Source organism: Mustelus asterias, chromosome X (genome assembly GCF_964213995.1).
Source record: "Mustelus asterias chromosome X, sMusAst1.hap1.1, whole genome shotgun sequence".
Lineage (NCBI taxonomy): Eukaryota > Metazoa > Chordata > Chondrichthyes > Carcharhiniformes > Triakidae > Mustelus > Mustelus asterias.
In genome coordinates this window covers 630,397-650,339 of record NC_135834.1, presented here as the reverse complement: position 1 = coordinate 650,339, position 19,943 = coordinate 630,397, and the positions used below count along the sequence as shown (strand labels likewise).

The 19,943-nt window shown below is 43.9% G+C and overlaps 1 protein-coding gene across 3 annotated transcripts; it reads left to right on the top strand.

Moving 5' to 3' along the window:
- Window positions 1-2,287: 2,287 nt before the first annotated feature.
- Window positions 2,288-12,824, top strand: LOC144481829 (NGFI-A-binding protein 1-like). Of its 3 annotated transcripts, XM_078200982.1 has the most exons (5): window positions 2,288-2,742; window positions 6,291-7,116; window positions 9,818-9,954; window positions 10,958-11,007; window positions 12,523-12,824. In XM_078200982.1, the coding sequence occupies exons 2-5, from the start codon at window positions 6,313-6,315 to the stop codon at window positions 12,648-12,650; spliced, it is 1,119 nt and encodes a 372-aa protein (XP_078057108.1). In that variant the 5' UTR covers window positions 2,288-2,742; window positions 6,291-6,312; the 3' UTR covers window positions 12,651-12,824. The 3 variants fall into 3 exon arrangements, with proteins under 3 accessions (XP_078057108.1, XP_078057109.1, XP_078057110.1); XM_078200983.1 differs by lacking the exon at window positions 10,958-11,007; XM_078200984.1 differs by lacking the exon at window positions 12,523-12,824 and having other exon boundaries at window positions 9,818-9,968; window positions 10,958-10,993.
- The last annotated feature ends 7,119 nt before the right edge of the window (window positions 12,825-19,943 follow it).

Genomic DNA, 19,943 nt, shown 5'->3' with positions numbered 1-19,943 from the left:
GTTTGACCTTTGAATTGCAAGAAAACTAATTGATGGCTCACTCAAACAATTGTTATGCTTAACAGGGTTAATTTATTTGAACACAATCACAAATTTAAAATGATGTGGAGATGCCGGTGTTGGACTGGGATGGGCACGATGAGAGGTCACAGACACCAGGTTAAAGTCCAACAGGTTTATTTGAAATCATAAGCTTTCGGAATGCTGCTCCTTCATCAGGTGAAGTCTAATTTAAAATGATTACAATAAACAATTACATAAAAATAAGTTCTAATTTAATAGATTGGGAAAGAAAATAATTTAAAAACTGTTTTGTTACTTTACTCTCAGCAAACAAATGCTTCTACAATATCTAGCATCAATTAGAATGCTCAAATATGTTACCAGTAAACTTAGTCATGCAATCGCTGAAGTGGCCAGCTCCTGCTGATTGCAGATAACTTCTTCCAACGCTCAGTCAAGTTTTCTCCTTCCCTTGATATCCACCTGAGAGAGCAGACAGGGTCTCCGTTTAATGCCTCATCTAACAGTGCAACACCCTCTCAGTATCACCCGTGCAACAGTCACTCCCTCGGTACTGCCACTGCCCCCGACAGTGGAAGCACTCACTACTGCACCTTTGAGATTGCAATACTCACTCAGTACTGCCTCTCTCAGCACTGACCCTCAGAGAGTGCAGCACTCCCTCAGTACTGACCGTCCAACAGTGCGCTGCTCTCTCCATATTGACCCTCCAACAGTGCAGTACTCCCTCAGTACTGACCTTTCAACAGTGTGGCTCCCCCTCTGTACTGATCTTCCAACAGTGTGCTGCTCTCTCCATACTGACCCTCTGACAGTAATGTACTTCTTCAGTACTGACCCTCTAATAATGTGGCTCTCACTCAGTACTGACCCTCTGACAGCGCAGCACTCCCTCAGCACTGACCCTCTGACAGTGCGGCACTCCCTCAGTACTGACCCTCTGACAGTGCGGCACTCCCTCAGTACTGACCCTCTGACAGTGCGGCACTCCCTCAGTACTGACCCTCTGACAGTGCAGCGCTCCCTCAGCACTGACCCTCTGACAGTGCGGCACTCCCTCGGTACTGACCCTCTGACAGTGCGGCACTCCCTCAGTACTGACCCTCTGACAGTGCAGCGCTCCCTCAGCACTGACCCTCTGACAGTGCGGCACTCCCTCAGTACTGACCCTCTGACAGTGCGGCACTCCCTCGGTACTGACCCTCTGACAGTGCGGCACTCCCTCAGTACTGACCCTCTGACAGTGCAGCGCTCCCTCAGCACTGACCCTCTGACAGTGCGGCACTCCCTCAGTACTGACCCTCTGACAGTGCGGCACTCCCTCGGTACTGACCCTCTGACAGTGCAGCACTCCCTCGGTACTGACCCTCTGACAGTGCGGCACTCCCTCAGCACTGACCCTCTGACAGTGCGGTACTCCCTCAGTACTGACCCTCTGACAGTGCGGCGCTCCCTCAGTCCTGACCCTCTGACAGTGCGGCACTCCCTCAGTACTGACCTTCTGACAATGCGGCACTCCCTCAGTACTGACCCTCTGACAGTGCGGCACTCCCTCAGCACTGACCCTCCCACAGTGCGGCACTCCCTCAGCACTGACCCTCTGACAGTGCGGCACTCCCTCAGTACTGACCCTCTGACAGTGCAGCACTCCCTCAGCACTGACCCTCCCACACTGCGGCCTCCCTCAGCACTGACCCTCTGACAGTGCGGCACTCCCTCAGTACTGACCCTCTGACAGTGCGGCACTCCCTCAGTACTGACCTTCTGACAGTGCGGCACTCCCTCAGTACTGACCCTCTGACAGTGCGGCACTCCCTCAGTACTGACCCTCTGACAGTGCAGCACTCCCTCAGCACTGACCCTCCCACAGTGCGGCACTCCCTCAGCACTGACCCTCTGACAGTGCAGCACTCCCTCAGCACTGACCCTCCCACAGTGCGGCGCTCCCTCAGCACTGACCCTCCCACAGTGCGGCGCTCCCTCAGCACTGACCCTCCCACAGTGCGGCGCTCCCTCAGCACTGACCCTCCCACAGTGCGGCACTCCCTCAGCACTGACCCTCCCACAGTGCGGCGCTCCCTCAGCACTGACCCTCTGACAGTGCAGCACTCCCTCAGCAATCCAACTCAACTTCATTATTCAGAGGCAGCAGTGCTAACGCTGAGCCAAGGATGCATAAGAATCGTCAGAAGCTTTCTAGTTAAAACCCTTTAGGTTTCTTTTGATATAACATTTTGTTCTTTAAAAATCCAGATGGGTTTAATAATAAGTGAATGGAACAAGTAGGCAGTATGCGGTTAGTGTCTTTATTCGATAAAAGCCCTGTATTGTGCCTGCTACCTCCTGCCGCTCTGTGGTCGATGTCTCCCTGGATGAGGAAGGTTGTTATTCGGTCAGATCTGGGTTCCTCGCCGCCCACGCCTCCTCCCACGGACGGACACGCGTCATTCGGCAATCTCTCTGGCGTAGGAGGCATGCACCGAGCCGGGAATATCCAGAACTCTCTCCAACAAGACATCAATACAACAAAAAACACCCAACATTTTAACAGCAGAGCAAAAAGTAGCAGCGGGGTGGAAGCGGCACAGATTGGGGATCAGAGTTTACCCGAAGGGTGCTCCAGGGAGACTGGTACCCTACCGAGAAGTGACCAACATCACGTCAACTCGCCAGAGTTTTCAGGACAACTTCAGCCAAGAAGCTCTGACAAATATAAAGGTAAAGGAGAAAGAGACTGGCGATAGCTTAACATTGAGATAACTCAGTGGCTTAGCTGGGTTCAGAGGAGATACCTATTCTCTATCAACTGCTGCTTCATTCTAAAGTACTCCCAAATAATTAGATTGAGGGTTAAATTGTTCTCTCCGTCAGCGCCTGCGATTGACAGCAGTTGCAATATATATCTTAGTCCCATTGAGACTGTAAACTGTGGAAAAAGCTTTTTAAGACATTCATAGAATCAACTGAGATTAAATTACAGCCTGTGAAACAATTGCATGGCATTTTTATAATATATTCTGCTATCTTCAAGTTGTCTTTGCACTGTTAAAATTAAATAGTCAATCATTTGCATTAAGCAACTTAAATAACAGGAACGTGGGAGTTTAGAGCTAAAGCAAACTAATTATTGGATAAATTGAATTCAGCAACTTTGAACTAAAGTGGGAAGACTATGTTGATTATGTACTGAACTAGCAATAATCATACTGGCGCATCTCAGTAAATATATATTAGTGTTTAATTTACGAGTATAATGTACACTGATTGCCAATATTGACTGTGTGTAATATATACTGAGTGCATGCAATATGGCATACACTGATGGTGGGTGTCAGATGACAGTTTTATATGACATTATCACCCTGTAACATGAGTTTAATGTTTCAATGGGGGATTAGTGCTAGATATTTGCAATGAATTATAAAATACAAGTTTTTATTTAGGAGTATTCAGATTCTAGCATCCGCAGTATTTTGCCTCTCTTTCACTGGTGGGAAGGATGCAAAGAAAGCTGGTCATTCAATCGGCGGCACGGTAGCACAGTGGTTAGCACTGCTGCTTCACAGCTCCAGGGACCTGGGTTCGATTCCCGGCTCGGGTCACTGTCTGTGTGGAGTTTGCACATTCTCCTCGTGTCTGCCTGGGTTTCCTCCGGGTGCTCCGGTTTCCTCCCACAGTTCAAAGATGTGTGGGTTAGGTTGATTGGCCATGCTAAAATTGCCCCTTAGTGTCCTGGGATGTGTAGATTAGAGGGATTAGCGGGTAAAATATGTAGGGATATGGGGGTAGGGCCTGGGTGGGATTGTGGTCGGTGCAGACTCGATGGGCCGAATGGCCTCTTTCTGTACTGTCGGGTTTCTGTGACCCATTTCCCACCCCTGCCTTCCAACCACCCTCCCCATTGTAAGTTTTCTCTATTTTACTAATACACTTGGTAGTGCTCTGTTAAATGTTCCTTCTAAGTTCCCAACGCACCATCCCACACATTCTTCCTGCTCACTATATTCTCGCCAAGTCAATATTATTCCCAGGTTATTAAACTAGAATGGCCAGTCTTTCTTTCAATTAAACAGAATTTTAAAATCTAGCCTCAATGCCACCTCGTTCTAATTAATTTATCTCTTCTTTATGCAAACTTACAAAGACACAGTAGGAATGAGAATCGGCTCACCCTATATGATTAATGATACAACCATATGTACCACTTTCTCCAATCATAATAATTGCCAACGGCTGTAGTTCAGGGATCCAGAAATTGTTAATGAATGGTTTGGGGATCCAGATGTTGTCAATTAAACGGTTCAGGGATTCGGCTGTTGTCAATGAAGGGTTCAGGGATCCAGATGTTGTCAATGAAAGGTTTGGGGATCCAGATGTGGCCGATGAATGGTTCACCGCAGCAGAGGTTGTTAATAAATGGTTCAGGAATCCAGCAGTTTTTAAATAAGGATTCAGAGATCCAGAAGTTGTTAATGAATGGACTAGGGCTCCTGCTGTTGGCAATAGATGGTTCAGGGATCATACAGTTGTTAAGGGATTGTTCAAGGATTCAGCTGTTGTTTCTCTCCCCCACCCCCTCCATCACCTAATGCCCTGACTCCCATTTTAGCTTTTTAGAGTCATAGAGGTTTACAGCATGGAAACAGGCCCTTCGGCCCACTCAAACTTGTCCATTTTTTATGTTAAAAAATCATCCTTTCTGGCATAACATCTCACATTTTAATGCCATAATGTTGACTGAATGTTCAGTCCTTCCTCTTGGTGGGAAGTGGGTGACAGTACCCGGAAGATTAGGAGAAATTATCTACTTCCATAGTTGCCTTTGTCACATAATTCCCAATAAAAATGGTTGTGGACAATCGTTGGGCAGCCAGACTAGCCCCTGGAATCATGCATTAGACCTGTTTCTAATGAAAGTTCATAAGTATCTCTATTGTTATTTTTTGATTGAGTCTTATTATGCCCACTCTGGGCAGTATTAACCAGGGGCATGGCTGAAGAGAACTCATTAGGTGAATTCCTTGTCAAGTTTGTAAGACTGAGAGGAGGAGCAGGAATGGTCTTGCCAATCCTACGACCCCTGGCCTTGGCCTCTGCCACTCTAGCACCACCCCCACATCACTTGTTCCAGCAGATCAGAGCCATCCTACCTTCTGGCTAGGCTGTCAGATGACAGATAGTTGGAGGGCTGCCCTGAGGTTCCTGAGTTTCTGGCCACACCTGCCAGCTCCATTCAAATGCAACTTGGCTTTCAAAATAGACCATACCTCCCAGCAGACTACCAAGCAACCAGCCAGTGCTATCTGTTCATAAGAACATAAGAAATAGGAGCAGGAGTAGGCCATCTAGCCCCTCGAGCCTGCCCCACCATTCAATAAGATCATGGCTGATCTGACGTGGATCAGTACCACTTACCCGCCTGATCCCCATAACCCTTAATTCCCTTACCGATCAGGAATCCATCCATCCGTGCTTTAAACATATTCAGCGTGGTAGCCTCCACCACCTCAGTGGGCAGAGAATTCCAGAGATTCACCACCCTCTGGGAGAAGAAGTTCCTCCTCAACTCTGTCCTAAACCGACCCCCCTTTATTTTGAGGCTGTGTCCTCTAGTTTTAACTTCCTTACTAAGTGGAAAGAATCTCTCCGCCTCCACCCTATCCAGCCCCCGCATTATCTTATAAGTCTCCATAAGATCCCCCCTCATCCTTCTAAACTCCAACGAGTACAAACCCAATCTCCTCAGCCTCTCCTCATAATCTAAACCCCTCATCTCCGGTATCAACCTGGGGTAAGTCCACCGTTTGTCTTAAAAACATCACTGAAAAAATCTCCACCCTCCACCACCCACTGCAACCCACAAAAACACACAGATGCACACAGTAGACAAAACACAACAGAAATTAAGTGTGTAATGTCTGGACTACCACAGAGTTTGTGCAGGACGATAGAGTGACTTGCAGGGCTATTATACAATCCATTGCTTCCACCAACATTATAAACCCCCAAGAAAGAAAATAATAATTCTCCCATTACCAACAAATGAAACAACTGCTGTGTGGGTTGAATCATTTCTTTAAACCTTATTGCCTGTACAGCAACAAGTACCTTGAGCGCAGTGAGCATTGCTTACAAAATGGTGACATTTATCAGAATCCTGACTGATCTTGATTTAGATAGAAAAAAAACCATTCTACTTGTGATAAAACATTTCCCCTGATTTTGTTCTGAATTATGAGACTAAATGCTGTGTTGTTTACTTACAGGTTCAGCAGCAACTCACCAATTATGTCTTTGCCACAAACGCTTGGTGAACTCCAGCTGTACCGTCTCCTCCAGAGGGCTAATCTCCTGGCGTATTATGATACATTCATTCAGCAGGGGGGGGATGATGTGCGGCAGCTCTATGAGGCTGGAGAAGAAGAGTTCTTGGAAATCATGGCTTTGGTTGGTATGGCAGCTAAGCCTCTCCACGTCCGAAGGCTACAGAAGGCCTTACAGGAGTGGATGGCCAACCCAGCCATTTTCAATCATCCTCTAGCATCTCTTCCAGTCAGTAGCATTCCTCTACTTAAACTGTCAAATGCATCTTCACAGGAGCCAAAGAGGCCAGTCAGTAATGGCAGAGGCTCTTCTCCTGAAATGCAAGTCAAACATCTCCAGAGTTTCATAAATACATCAGCAAGGAGTGTCAGCCCTGACCCCTCATCCGACACTGGGGAGAAGAATTCCTTAACGCATGTTTCTAGTGATGCCCGTATTTGGCAAGGGTGGCACACGCCAAAGACCAACAGAAGCCTCACCGAGGAGAACCAGGTTCTCCCCAGGTCTCCCCGAGAGAAAACATGTAAACTGGACCGTGATACAGTCCACACAATTGCAGAGAATGTCAAACACATGATGACTACCTTTCCCAAAAGCGATCCCACGGAACTTTTGAGACTGAACAAGAATTTGGCAAAATCCATGGCTCACAACTTCCAGATGGATAATAGTAATGCCATTAAGGAGGAAAAAATCCGGAAATACAATGCAATCTGTGGGCGATTTGACTCCAAGCGCTGGGACAGCAAACAGCTGACAAAACATGAGGTTGGGAACTGATTGTATAATCCTTGTAGTGTGAATAGTCAGTTATGACAAAATGTGAGGGACAGAGAGTTGAGGCAGTTTATTACAGATAGGGGGATTAATGGAGCCCTCGGATACCCACTCCCTTCAAACTTTGTATCATTGTGTATCAGGGCTGCTACTGTAAAATAAAGAGAAATATACCATATATAATTTTAAAACATCCTATCAGATCCATACTCTTAATGTTAATAATTAACGCAAATGGGCATATTTCAATTCTCATCCTCTCTGAATTTTCTGAATGTTTATCTTGTGACATGGATGGTTGCTGGGATACTAAATCCTAACTTTCTCATTCACCACTGCCTACGTATCCTTTTAACTGGTGTCTATCACAAATAGTCATTGAGTTCCTTGTTCATCGTTTTTTTTATTTATTCTTTCATGGGATGTGGACATTGATGCAAAGCTGGGGTCACATGTAGGCCAAACCAGGTAAAGATGGCAGATTTCCTTCCCTGAAGGACATTAGATGGGTTTTTCCGATAATTACTGAGGCTAGCATTAAATTCCAGATTTTTAAAAGAATTAATCACATTTAAATTCCACCAGCTGTCATGATGGGATTTAAACCAACACTAACCTGAACATCTGGATTACGAGTGACATTACCACTACGCCAACATCTTCCCACCAGTATAGATCAAGAAGTAACTTTTTTTTTAATAGAACACCCATATATAGCGCAGAACACGAACAGATGGTGCACACCAGAAGAACAATGAATCTTCAGATCATGAAGCCGCACTGTCCCACTATTGAAATGTTTTCTGTGTTTAGAGCAGAATTTAGTTGAGAATCAAGGGGAAACAGGCATGGCCCAAAGTGTTGAGCACCACCACAGTTGGATAGAGTGAGAAAGAAGATGAGATAAATTAAGAGTAGGTGATGCCAAGCTTGGGTTTTTAAACTTGTAGATTGTATGAGAAAGAGAAAACTGAGCAGGATGAGGAGCTGGGAATTAATGAGTTGCAGTAGGAGATGGTGCACTGGGTCTCATTTCAATGGTGAGGATGCAGATAGGAGGAACAGGTGCAAAACCTGCTGTTTGTGGCAAGCAGCAGACCTAGCAATATTCATTGGAAGTCATTTGAATCTTGATATGTCAGAATGAGAATTGGATATGGATTTTATGTCATTCTGTTAATACCCATTCTGCCCTGAAGTGTATGTCAGTAAACTAGTCACATCTGCTCCTCATCCCAGTTCTCGAGGTCCCATATAGTAGCAGTATCTTTTAAACTGTTTGCGAGTGTGCATACTTCTTAAAGATGGTGATTGCTGTTGTACTTGTAGGTGTTTGAATCTTGAAATGTAAGTTCAACATGATTCTTCAAACTTACAGTACATTAAACAAGACGTCATTTGTGCGCGCATCATGTGCATGTGTGTAGGAGATGTATGTTCTTTGTACTAGTTTTCATAGATAAAATCCTACAGTGCAGAAGGAGGCCATTTGGCCCATCGAATCTGCACCGACCACAATCTCACCCAGGCCCTATCCCCATAACCCTTTGTATTTACTCTAGCTGGTTTCCCTGACACTAAGGGGCAATTTAGCATGGCCAATCAACCGAACAAGATGTACTATTTTATCAGAGATGTACGACTGTATGTCATCTGAGATACCAGACTGGCTTTATCATCGAAACAGTCTCTTTTCTGGCAGAGTGACTGATGTTTGAACCGACATCCTGGTTTTTGAGTGAATTGACTTGGAAATTTAAAAAATCCCAGCTGGAAACAAAGCCTGCTTTATTTTAAAAAGAAAGCTTTTTGTCCCCATTTCCTTAATTAATTGCAACCAGCTTTCACCATGAGTGAAAGAAGTATCAGAACCTATGCCTTTCAGCCTTTGTAATGTTGTAATTCCACATCTGCTGTTTACTACAGATTGTCTCTACAAGTTGCCTATTGGAGCTGCGATGCCTAAATAATACAGAATCAGACACACTGTGACTTGCTTTAAAATCCAGTAGCAATGTTTATGTGGGAGATAATTTAAACCAGAGACACTGGAAAAGTGCATCAGTATACCCAAACAAATACAGCTAGACAATTATTGGGACTCCACAAGCCTCCCCAAAAACGACATTCATTTTCTGTTCTGCTGCATTAAACAGAGGAGTCTGGAAATTATTGGATGGAAAGTTTGACACTTGTACATAATTCCTCTCTGCTCTTCATAGAGAGCCATGAATGTTAAAGTGGCTAAAATGCCAGAGAAATATTTGATGAGTGTACAACCCACAAACATTTTTAGACTGTGGTCCCTTAGAATGATTGAGCATTGGGAGGACCGGTTTAAAACACCACTTGCCTCAATTAGCTGTTAATTTAAACAGTCCACATTTCTTGGAAGTTGGTTACTCCAAACAAATGGGGATTCAATTTGTCCTATCACCAAAGTAATGCCCTTGTAGCTAGATTTCCACTCAGTCTCAGTCACAAGCCTGTCTATATTTATGGGCTAGCTAGGGTATAGAGCAAATGCTGCTCAAGGGTACGCAGTATGAGCAAGCATCTACTCCCCTTTCGAAAGGCCAACAGCACTCTTGATAGCTCGGAGTGCCAGTTTCTAAAATGACAATGCGCTGCTTATGTTGCCTTTGATATGGGCTGGACCCTGAAACACTCTTGTTTCTAATCCTGCTTCCAGGTGACAATCAATGAGGCAACAGCGGCTCAGTTCTGCATGGAAAATAACACCTTGCTGATACGGAGAGTTGATCTCTTTTCACTGGCTGGACAAGTGGCTCGAGAGTGCGTTTACACTTGTACTCAGAGGAAAATACGGTAAGGCAAAGCAGGTACCCTACTGTATGATAGTGTACAGAGCAGGTTGTTTTCTGATCCTACATGCTTTGATTTATTTAAAATACAATTTTTCTATGACAGTCCAAGTATTATTGTGATATGCATAGTGATGGACTTGGTCTCATACCTCTTGACTGACAGACCCCAGGTCTAATCCCTGTTCTGTGCCACTTTAGTTCCTCTCAGTTCTTGTAGAAGTTTATACACAACAATTGGCCCAGAGCTTTTGGACTATGGAGAGGAAAAAGTGGAATCCAGACAATCAGGTCCTGATCAGTACACAGTGGTTCCTGTTGGAAAGCATGTGTATGTGGATAGAATCAAACAAGGGTTAGAGGAGAGCTGGTAGAAATGGTCAAAATTATAAGGGATTTTGATAAGATAAATAGGGATCAATTGTTTCCACTGGTCAATGAGTCTGTAACTAGAGAGCATAATTTTAAGATAATCATTAAAAGAATGATGGGTATGTTTAGAAGGTAAATCTTTACTCAGATAAAAACAGAAAGTGCTGGAAAAACTCAGCAGGTTTGGCAGCATCTGTGGAGAGAGAATCTTTAGTTCATGTTTTGAATCCAATATGACTCTTCGGACTTTGATTCTCTTAACTTTTTCTCCCTCCACAGATGCTGTCAGACCTGCTGAGTTTTCTCAGACCTTTCTGTTTTTACTTCAGAATTTGCTTTATAGCCTTTATTCAGAGGGCTGTTCAGACACGGCATTCCAACTGGAAACAGCAAAATTGATAAATTTTAAAATGGATGTGGATAAATATTTGAAATGGAATGTTTTAAAAAGAGTACAAGGAAAGGGATTAAGAAGAATTATGATTGGCCAAATAACTTCTTTCTGTAAAATGCTATCGCTGAATAATTCTATGATCAGGGAAGAGAAATAAAATAAAATGTATTCTATTCATCTATTTGAGCCTAGTTTCTTTGGTATCTCCTAAAGCTCTTTTTAATCATTATTCTATCTTCAGATTAAATTCTGATGAAGCCGATGGCTCCACTGAGGAATATGAAACTCAAGGTATGTCCAGTCTCTGGGTTTCATGTGAAGTGGTACAGTGCCAAGGTTGGGCTAGTACAGTGCCAGAGTTAGTGTGGAATTATCCAATAATTTGAAGTTAGTCCTTTTAATAAAACAGCATAAGGAGTGCCTTGCATGATTTCAATTAGAATTAAGACATGATTTGAAAAAAACATTGCAGACTGTAGCAATTTATCACATCTCAAAGTACTTGATATACATTATTACAATAAATAACAACTGTTGTTATACAGGCAAATATTTTGCACACAGCAAGATCCTACAAACAGCAATGTTACAATTGCCCAGATAATGTTTTTGGCTGTGTTGATTTGAGGGATAATTATTGGTCAAGTCTGCTCTTCTTCGAATACAACCGGGGATCTAATATCCACTTGCCCACACCGTTAATGCTACCCCTGATAGTGCAGTACTGAGGGTGCACTGCATTGAAAAAGGCAGCTTAGAGTATTTCCTCAAGTCCCTGGAGTGTTACCTCCAGATCTGACTGTTCCAACGCACTTCTGGTGAGCCTCTGATCTTCAACCACCTGCAAACTTGAGATCATTCAACTCTGTTGCCTGTGCCCTAACTTGCACAAATTCACCAACCACTCCGATGGTTCATGTCCTACATTTGGTGTGTGGTTAAGCAATGCCTTGATTTAAAAATCCTCATTTGTGGTTTCAAATCCCATAATGGCCTTGCTCTGCCATTTGCTCTGTAGTTTCCTCCAGCCCTACAACATTCTGAGATCTCTGCGCTTCTCCAATTCTAGCTTCTTGCACATCCCTGATTTGAATCATTCCACCATGGTAGTTGAAGGCAGCCATGCCTTCAACTATCAAAGCTCTATGGAATTTCCTCTCTAAACCTTCCTGGCTCTCTTTCCTCCTCTAAACTTATCACTTTGACCAAGCCTTTAGTTATCTCCTTAAGTGATTTGGTGTCAGATTTTGTTTTATAATGATCTTGTGAAGAGCCTTAGGATGTTTTACCAAGTTAAAAGTGCTATGTGAATATAAATTGTTGTTACAATTGATGGGGCTTGAATCCACATAAAGTGTTAGGAATGGGTTAGCTGCAACCTAATTTGTATATTAATTGTTTAATAGCACTCACCTGGATATGTGTTTTAAACAGGTGGCACTGGGTGTTGGGTGTGTGTATGTGGAGTTGTAAAAGAGAGTTTGTGAAGAAGTTGGACTTGCATCATGTTTTATTACTGGACTGCAACTGAGGCTTAACATAAAGCAGTAGTTGCTAGCTGAATTGATAAATTTAGTTCTACTATCAATAGATTTTTGCCAGTCAAGGGTATTAAGGGATATAGGACCAAGGCGGGTGGATGAAGTTAGGATAACAGAAAAGGCTCAAGGGGCTGCATATCCTCCTCCTGTTCCTCAATACAAGGTTAACGGTTTTGAACAGCAAGGCTGCATTAGACATCTAGTTTCTCCTTTAAGTTGCACATTCCTCAACGAATGAAATGTGTTTGCTTTTTCTCCTCTATAGCTGCAGAATGGCCTCAGCTCATCACCGTACCCTTCAACAGGCATGACAAAGATCACAAGCACACAGACTGCCTGGGACTGGCAGCTTCTGCAGCACACACTGCTGGGCAAGGGGCTTTGATTGGCTAAGCTGGTGTCATACAATCAGCGAGGCAGACTGAGCCCCCCACAGGCAGGGGAATTCCCAGAGCGGAGGTGACAACAAACCAAGAATCGAGTGAGGTTTCGTGTGGGAGGAACTGTGTGGGTGAATCTGACTAAAATCAAACACCCTCCAAATCATTCAAAAAACAGCAGTAGGCGGCTGAGATGTGGGTGGGTGGGTGGGTGGGTGGGGCAATGACCTTTTGTCTGAGTATGTCACTTGAACTGGGCAAATACAAACCTCCAGAATGGTTTAAGTGGGAAGCCCTCTCACCAGTTCCGCTCTTCAGCCATTTTCATAGACAATTCAGATTTACAAAACTGTTGCTAAGGCAGCATGTGCATTCAAACAGTGTCTTTCACAACCTCGGGATGTCCAAAGTGCTTTGCAGCAAATTAATCCCTTCTGAAATGTAGTGACTGTTATAATGTAGGAAATGCATATGGACATACGAAATAGGAGAAGTAGGCCATTCAGCCCCTCGAGCCTGCTCATCCATTCAATGAGATCATGGCTGATCTATTTGTGTTGAGTTCCACATTCCCATCTAATCCCGATAACCTTTGATTCACTTAGATTCCCTACAGTGCAGAAGGAGGCCATTTGGCCCATCAAGTCTGCACCACCCCTCTGACAGAGCGTCTTACCCAGGCCCTATCCCTGTAACCCCACATATTTAACCCGCTAATCCTCCTAACCTATACATCTTGGGACACTAAGGGGCAATTTAGCAAGGTCAATCCATCTACCCTACACATCTTTGGACTGCAGGTGGAAACCCACGCAGACACAGGGAGAACGTGCAAACTCCACACAGTCATCCAAGGCCGGAATCGAACCCTGGCGTTGTGAGGCAGCAGTACTAACCAACAAGAATCTATCTACTGCTGTCTTAAAAACATTCTGTGATCCCACTTCCATCACCTTCTGAGGCAGAGAGTTCCAAAGTCACATAACCCTCAGAGAAAAGAAATCTCCTCATCTCTGTCCTATAAGGGCAACCCCCTAATTTTGAAACAGTGTCCCCTAATTCTGGACTCACTCATGAGAGGAAATATCTTTCAGCGTCCACTTTATCAATACTATTCAGGATCTTATATACTGCAATCAAGTCACACCTCACTCTTCTATTGTGATTGTTGCTACCTAGGGGAGCCTTCACTCGGCGGGCATTAATTAATCCAGTCACATTACACAATAGCAAGTCTAATATAACCTGCTCTCTGGTTGGTTCTAGAACATGCTGCTTTAAGAAACTATCTCAAAAGCATTCTATGAATTCCTCATCCAGGCTACTATTGCCAGTCTGATTTTTTTCCAGTTTAAATATGGATTAAAATCATCCATGATTATTGCCATCCTTTTATCACAAGCACTCAATATTTTTTCATATATACCTTGCCCTACATTGTGGTTACTGTCAGAGGGTCTTTTGACCACTCCCACTAGTGACTTCTTTCTGCGACTATTCCTCATCTCCATCCAAACCGATTTCACATCCTGATCTGAACCAAGGTCATTTCTAAGTATTGCACCAATGTCATCCTTGATTAACAGTGCCACTCCTCCACCTTTGTCTTGCTTCCTATTCTTCTTGAATGTCATGTACCTCTCGATGTGCAGGACCCTCCTGCAGCCATGTCTCCGTAATGGCTATCAGATATTTATTTACTTCAATGTGTGCTATCAATTCATTTACTTTGTTATGAATGCTTCATGCATTTAGATACAGAAACTTTCGTTTAATCTTCTTTCTATCTTTGTAACATCTAGAGACAGATTTTATGGCTTCGCTCGTCCCAAAATCCCGCCTGAGGTCAACGAATCTTTCCATGTTCTGCCCCTCACCCGATCCAATTCCCATGGTGGGCAGGGCGGTAAAATTCCAGCTCCAATCTTGATTTTGTTTTTGTACATTCTTGAGTTTTTTCTCTCTGACCCTTCCTGCCATTCTCCGACCCTCATTTCCCATATTACTCTTTTCCCCTCTTGTTTCCACGCTTTGATTTACCGCATCTTTACACATTTGATCTCTTGCCCCCACTATTTAGTTTAAAACCTGCTCTGCTTTCCAAGTTATATGGTTCGCAAGAACGTTGGTCGCAGCACAGTTCAGGTGTAGACTGTCCCAATGCTACAGCCCCCACTTTCCCCAGTACTGATGCTGGTGCCCCACAAACTGGAACCCATTTCTCCCACACCAGTCTTTGAGCCACATATTCACCTCTTTAATTTTATGTACCCTATTCCAATTTGCGCACGGCTTATAATCTTTGAGGTTCTGCTTTTTTAAACGCAGCAGCCAATTAGCAAACAGCAAGATCCCACAAACAACAATGATAAATGACCAGATCATCTGTTTTAGTGATGAGACTGTTCTAATCATTGACAGAGAGGTGCTGCCTATGTCCTGAGGCAGCTCCCTTCATCTGAATAGGAGACAGAGAATGAAACCAGCCTTTTCACCAGTCCATTGCAGCCTGACTATTGGGAAACACATTACTGACACAGTACCTAGTCCATTCCATTTTGCCAGGTGAGGTGGCTTTGCATCAGGTCTCACCAAAGTAAGTGGAACCACTCAGTGATGCCGATGGCAGAAAAGTTTGTAAGGCTATGGGGAAAGATCAAGGGAGTGGGACTATTTGGAAAGCCTATTTAAAGTGTTGGCAGAAACACAGTGGGCAAAATGGCCTCCTTCTATGCTATGATGTGGAGTTGCCGGCGTTGGACTGGGGTAGGCACAGTGAGTAGTCTCAGCGCTCCGAAAGCTCGTGCTACCAAATAAACCTGTTGGACTTTAACCTGGTGTTATAAGGCTACTTACTGCTCCTTCTATGCTATATGATTCTAGCACACCTCCCTATCGTATTATATTGAATAGGCTGATAGTAATAAAAAATTAATGAGTTCTTAATATGTCTTGAATCGAACTGTCTTGCTTCCTTTTTTGTTTGAGAAGCAGAAAGCTGGGAATGTCTGAAAGGCAGCTCTCAATCAACCTCATTAAGGACATATTAAAGAGAGTTGGCGGTCAGGTGAAATCATTAAACTAAAGGACCTAATGATGCCTAAAACAAATGGCTATGAATATAATAATTTCAGGATTTAGTACAGGTCAAGTATCCCAAAACACTCAGGGCCGATTGCCATTTGGATTTCAAATCATTTGAGTTTTCAGACACCGCATATATGCTTAAATCTACTTACATTACAATGGCCGAAGCCAGGGCTAGTTATAGTTTAAAGTAAATGAAATGACTAGAAAAGGAAGGCGCATCACTGAATAATAACTACACGGTATCTGTAATATGTCCTCACCTGTTGTGCCATCTGTGATTTTGGTTTACAGGAGAGGGTCTGCAAGGTTAGCAGTGTAGACAAAAATTGCAAGTGATACAGTGCAGACAAATAACTAGATTTCCCGTGTTAAAGGCTGGGTGTAGTTGGTGAGGTTTGTATTGGCTCAGGTCACAGACTTCCTGCTGTAAGGGTCGGGGGCAGTTACTGAGGTTCATGTCGACTCCGGTCACAGACTTCCCACTCTAAAGGACAGATGTGGTTCAAAAAAGTGCAATTTTTGGATTGATGGATAAAGGATACTTGACCTGAACTGACTATTTTCTTAAATCTCTCAGCTGAATGGGTCTGCACCACCTGGTAATTTTGACGCTAGCTCCCCCACTTAAATTAGATTTTTGTCTAATTCTAAGCTCAGAAAATGATTATTGAGGGGCCTGTGTTAGCACTGCACTGTGGAATGGTCAAGTCAGATCAGATACTTACACAAAATCTGGGGCCATTTCACAAGAATCCCATTCCATTTTGAGTTCAGATTTATCCACTTCTGGATTTTACTCCAAAGATTCTCTGTGCTACAGATCACCAGCATAGGGAGGGTTGAGATGTAACTGCAATATCCACGTCGAAACATTGCTGACCAGGAGGCAGTCTTCACATTGTCGACCTGTATAGTTTCCCTCTGCTAACAATCAGCTGAAAGTGTTTGTAAGGAGAGAGATTTGGTTTTAGATTTTCAATATGGCAGAGGTTGGCCTCAGGGTATTGTAACATCAAACAGACACAATGGGTTGTAACCTCCGAGTTCACCAATGTTGTTTTGGGGAGGTACCCCAAAGATGTGCTGGGTAAACCCCTTCGGAACTTCCCAGGTAAGGCTTACACGGCAATTGCCCAAAAGTGCAAATTTCCCCTGGGCAATCACCCTACACCAGAAACCATCTGTAAACGTGATTTAAATTGCAAACTTTGGATGCTCTGACTGACTGTTACCCAGAAAAAGAAGAATTAAAAGCATTTCTAACTTCTAGGTACCTGTTGCATAGTCCTGACTCTCACCTCCAGCACCAACCAGACCACCCCCAATCTCGGTTTCCCCCACTCTCAAACCCTATCCATTTACTTACACACTTATCTTCTCCCTGGCCTGTCAAAGACCTTTAAATTTCACTGGTCCTTAAACTTACCTGGCTTATGGCAGCTAGTGCTGTAAAAAGGGGTTCATTTTGACTCTTCTGGATTTAGACTGGGCCCTGAGGTCACACTGCATTGCCTGGATCTCACCCGGCCTGAGTCAGAAGGGCGGGAGAGATAGGATTTGAAAAACAAATATGGTAAGAAATTGGGCAGAATGGAAATCCAACATTGATTGCCACTCTGAGGAAGTTCAGGTGAGGGGTTTATCAATGTCAACTGAGATAAATTACTAGCTGGAAACATCTACAAACATGTGTATCTGAATAATTAACAGACCTACCGTCTCAATATGCAGCTCTTTTCCCCCTTTTCTGAGAAGCGCCCCCCCAGCCTTGTCACAATCTCCAGTACTTTAGCTGAGTTACCCATTATTTACGTGAGCTGGACAAAGGAGCATCAACAGGTCATAGAGCCAATTCCGATCATACAGCACATTTCCAATGAGGCCTCTGGCTTGGGATTGGATACCGACAGCCTTCTGGTCTGTACGCTTCAGTTCACACTTAGCAGTGCGCTTACTGACTGAGTCATTGAGGGGGCTTCAAACCCGTTTGTTGCAGGAACATTAAGTAATATTTCCGAGAGCAGGATTGATAATGCAGAGCTTGAATATACCATGGTGGATGCTGTAGGTTTGGAACTGCAGGGCATCGTGCAATGTGTTGTGCAAACTCTCAAAACTGGGAGTTGACCCTTGCTCAGACATGATGTAAAATAAAACACAGTCTATCTCAGGCTTCTGGTTTACCTCAGTGCAATTATTCAGTGCCCTGACTATTTCAATTTGCTTTATATTTACAAATATTCCAGATTCTTGTTCCAATTTACTCAAGGAAACAAATTGACATTTTCTGTTTACTGATGATATCAAGACAACAGGGGATGATTTGATTTATTATTGTCACCTGTATTAACATGCAGTGAAAAGTATTGTTTCCTGCGCGCTATACAGACAAAGCATACCGTTCATAGAGAAGGGAAGGAGAGGGTGCAGAATGTAGTGTTACAGTCATAGCTAGGGTGTAGAGAAAGATCAGCTTAATGCGAGGTAGGTCCATTCAAAAGTCTGACAGCAGCAGCAGGGAAGAAGCTGTTCTTGAGTCGGTTGGTACGTGACCTCAGACTTTTGTATTTTTTTCCTGACTGAAGAAGGTGGAAGAGAGAATGTCCGGGGTGCGTGAGGTCCTTGATAATGCTGGCTGCTTTGCCGAGGCAGCAGGAAGTGTAGACAGTCAATGGATGGGAGGCTGGTTTGCGTGATGGATTGGGCTACATTCACGACCTTTTGTAGTTCCTTGCGGTCTTGGGTAGAGCAGGAGCCATACCAAGCTGTGATACAACCAGAAAGAATGCTTTCTATGGTGCATCTGTAAAAGTTGGTGAGAGTCGTAGCTGACATGCCAAATTTCCTTAATCTTCTGAGAAAGTAGAGGCGTTGGTGGGCTTTCTTAACTATAGTGTTGGCATGGGGGTCCAGGACAAGTTGTTGGTGATTTGGACACCTAAAACCTTGAAGCTCTCAACCCTTTATACTTCGTCCCCGTTGATGTAGGCAGGGGCATGTTCTCCTTTATGCTTCCTTAAGTCGATGACAATCTCCTTCATTTTGTTGACATTGATGGAGAGATTATTGTTGCACCAGTTCACCAGACTCTCTCTCATTCCTGTACTCTGTCTTGTCATTGTTTGAGATCCGAACCACTACGGTGGTGTCGTCAGCAAACTTGAAAATCAAATTGGAGGGGAATTTGGCCACACAGTCATAGGTGTATAAGGAGTATAGTAGGGGGGCTGAGAACACAGCCTTGTGGAGCACCAGTGTTGAGGATGATCGTGGAGGAGGTGTTGTTGTCTATCCTTACTGATTGTGATCTGTGAGTTAGGAAGTTCAGGATCCAGTCACAAAGGGAGGAGCCGAGGCCCAGGCCACGGAGTTTGGAGATGAGTTTCGTGGGAATAATGGTGTTGAAGGCTGAGCTGTAGTCAATAAATAGGAGTCTGACATAGGTGTCCTTGTTATCCAGGTGTCCCAGGGTTGAGTGCAGGGCCAGGGAGATGGGTCTGCTGTGGACCTGTTGCGGTGATACGCGAACTGTAGTGGATCCAGGTGGAAGGAAAGGTGAAAGGAAAGATCTGTTAACTCGATCAGTATTAAAACAAAGACACAAATGCTACCACTTCCTCCATCTGTTTCAACCTCAGGTTTATCTTGGTACTGACTAGGAGTTTGGATGCTTGTGTTTCTTTATTTTTTAAATTGTTGTGAAGGAAACTGTATTTTAGTAAAATCCACAACCATGTTTACTGGGAAATTGGTGTCATATTTATATTTCAATTCAAGTGATTCCTTATTGGAGGATAGAGTCTGACCACCTGTGACAAATGAGAAATAACTGAGCATGCACAACTGCAAGTGTCTGTTTTTGGCTGCAGACCATCCCCGATGTTCAGAGGGGGTGGTGAAGAGGTATTGTGGAGGTCTGTGCTGCCAGACACCTGGTTTTAGGGGAGGCGATGGCCCAGTGGTATTATCGTTACATTATTAATCCAAAAACTAAGCTAATGTTCTGGGGACCTGGGTTCGAATCCCACCACGGCAGATGGTGGAATTTGAATTCAATAAAAAGTACCTGGAATTAAGAATCTACTGATGACCATGAAATCATTGTTGGAAAAACTCATCTGGTTCACTAATGTCCTTTAGGGAAGGAAATCTGCCATCCTTACCCGGTCTGGCCTACATGTGACTCCAGAGCCACAGCAATGTGGTTGATGCTCAA

Excerpts from the sequence above, each read along its gene's own strand:
- LOC144481829 (XM_078200982.1), top strand. The coding sequence starts at position 6,313 with ATGTCTTTGCCACAAACGCTTGGTGAACTCCAGCTGTACCGTCTCCTC. Across the intron at positions 9,955-10,957 it reads TGTACTCAGAGGAAAATACG|ATTAAATTCTGATGAAGCCG; the intron begins GTAAGGCAAAGC and ends TTCTATCTTCAG. Across the intron at positions 11,008-12,522 it reads TGAGGAATATGAAACTCAAG|CTGCAGAATGGCCTCAGCTC; the intron begins GTATGTCCAGTC and ends TCTCCTCTATAG.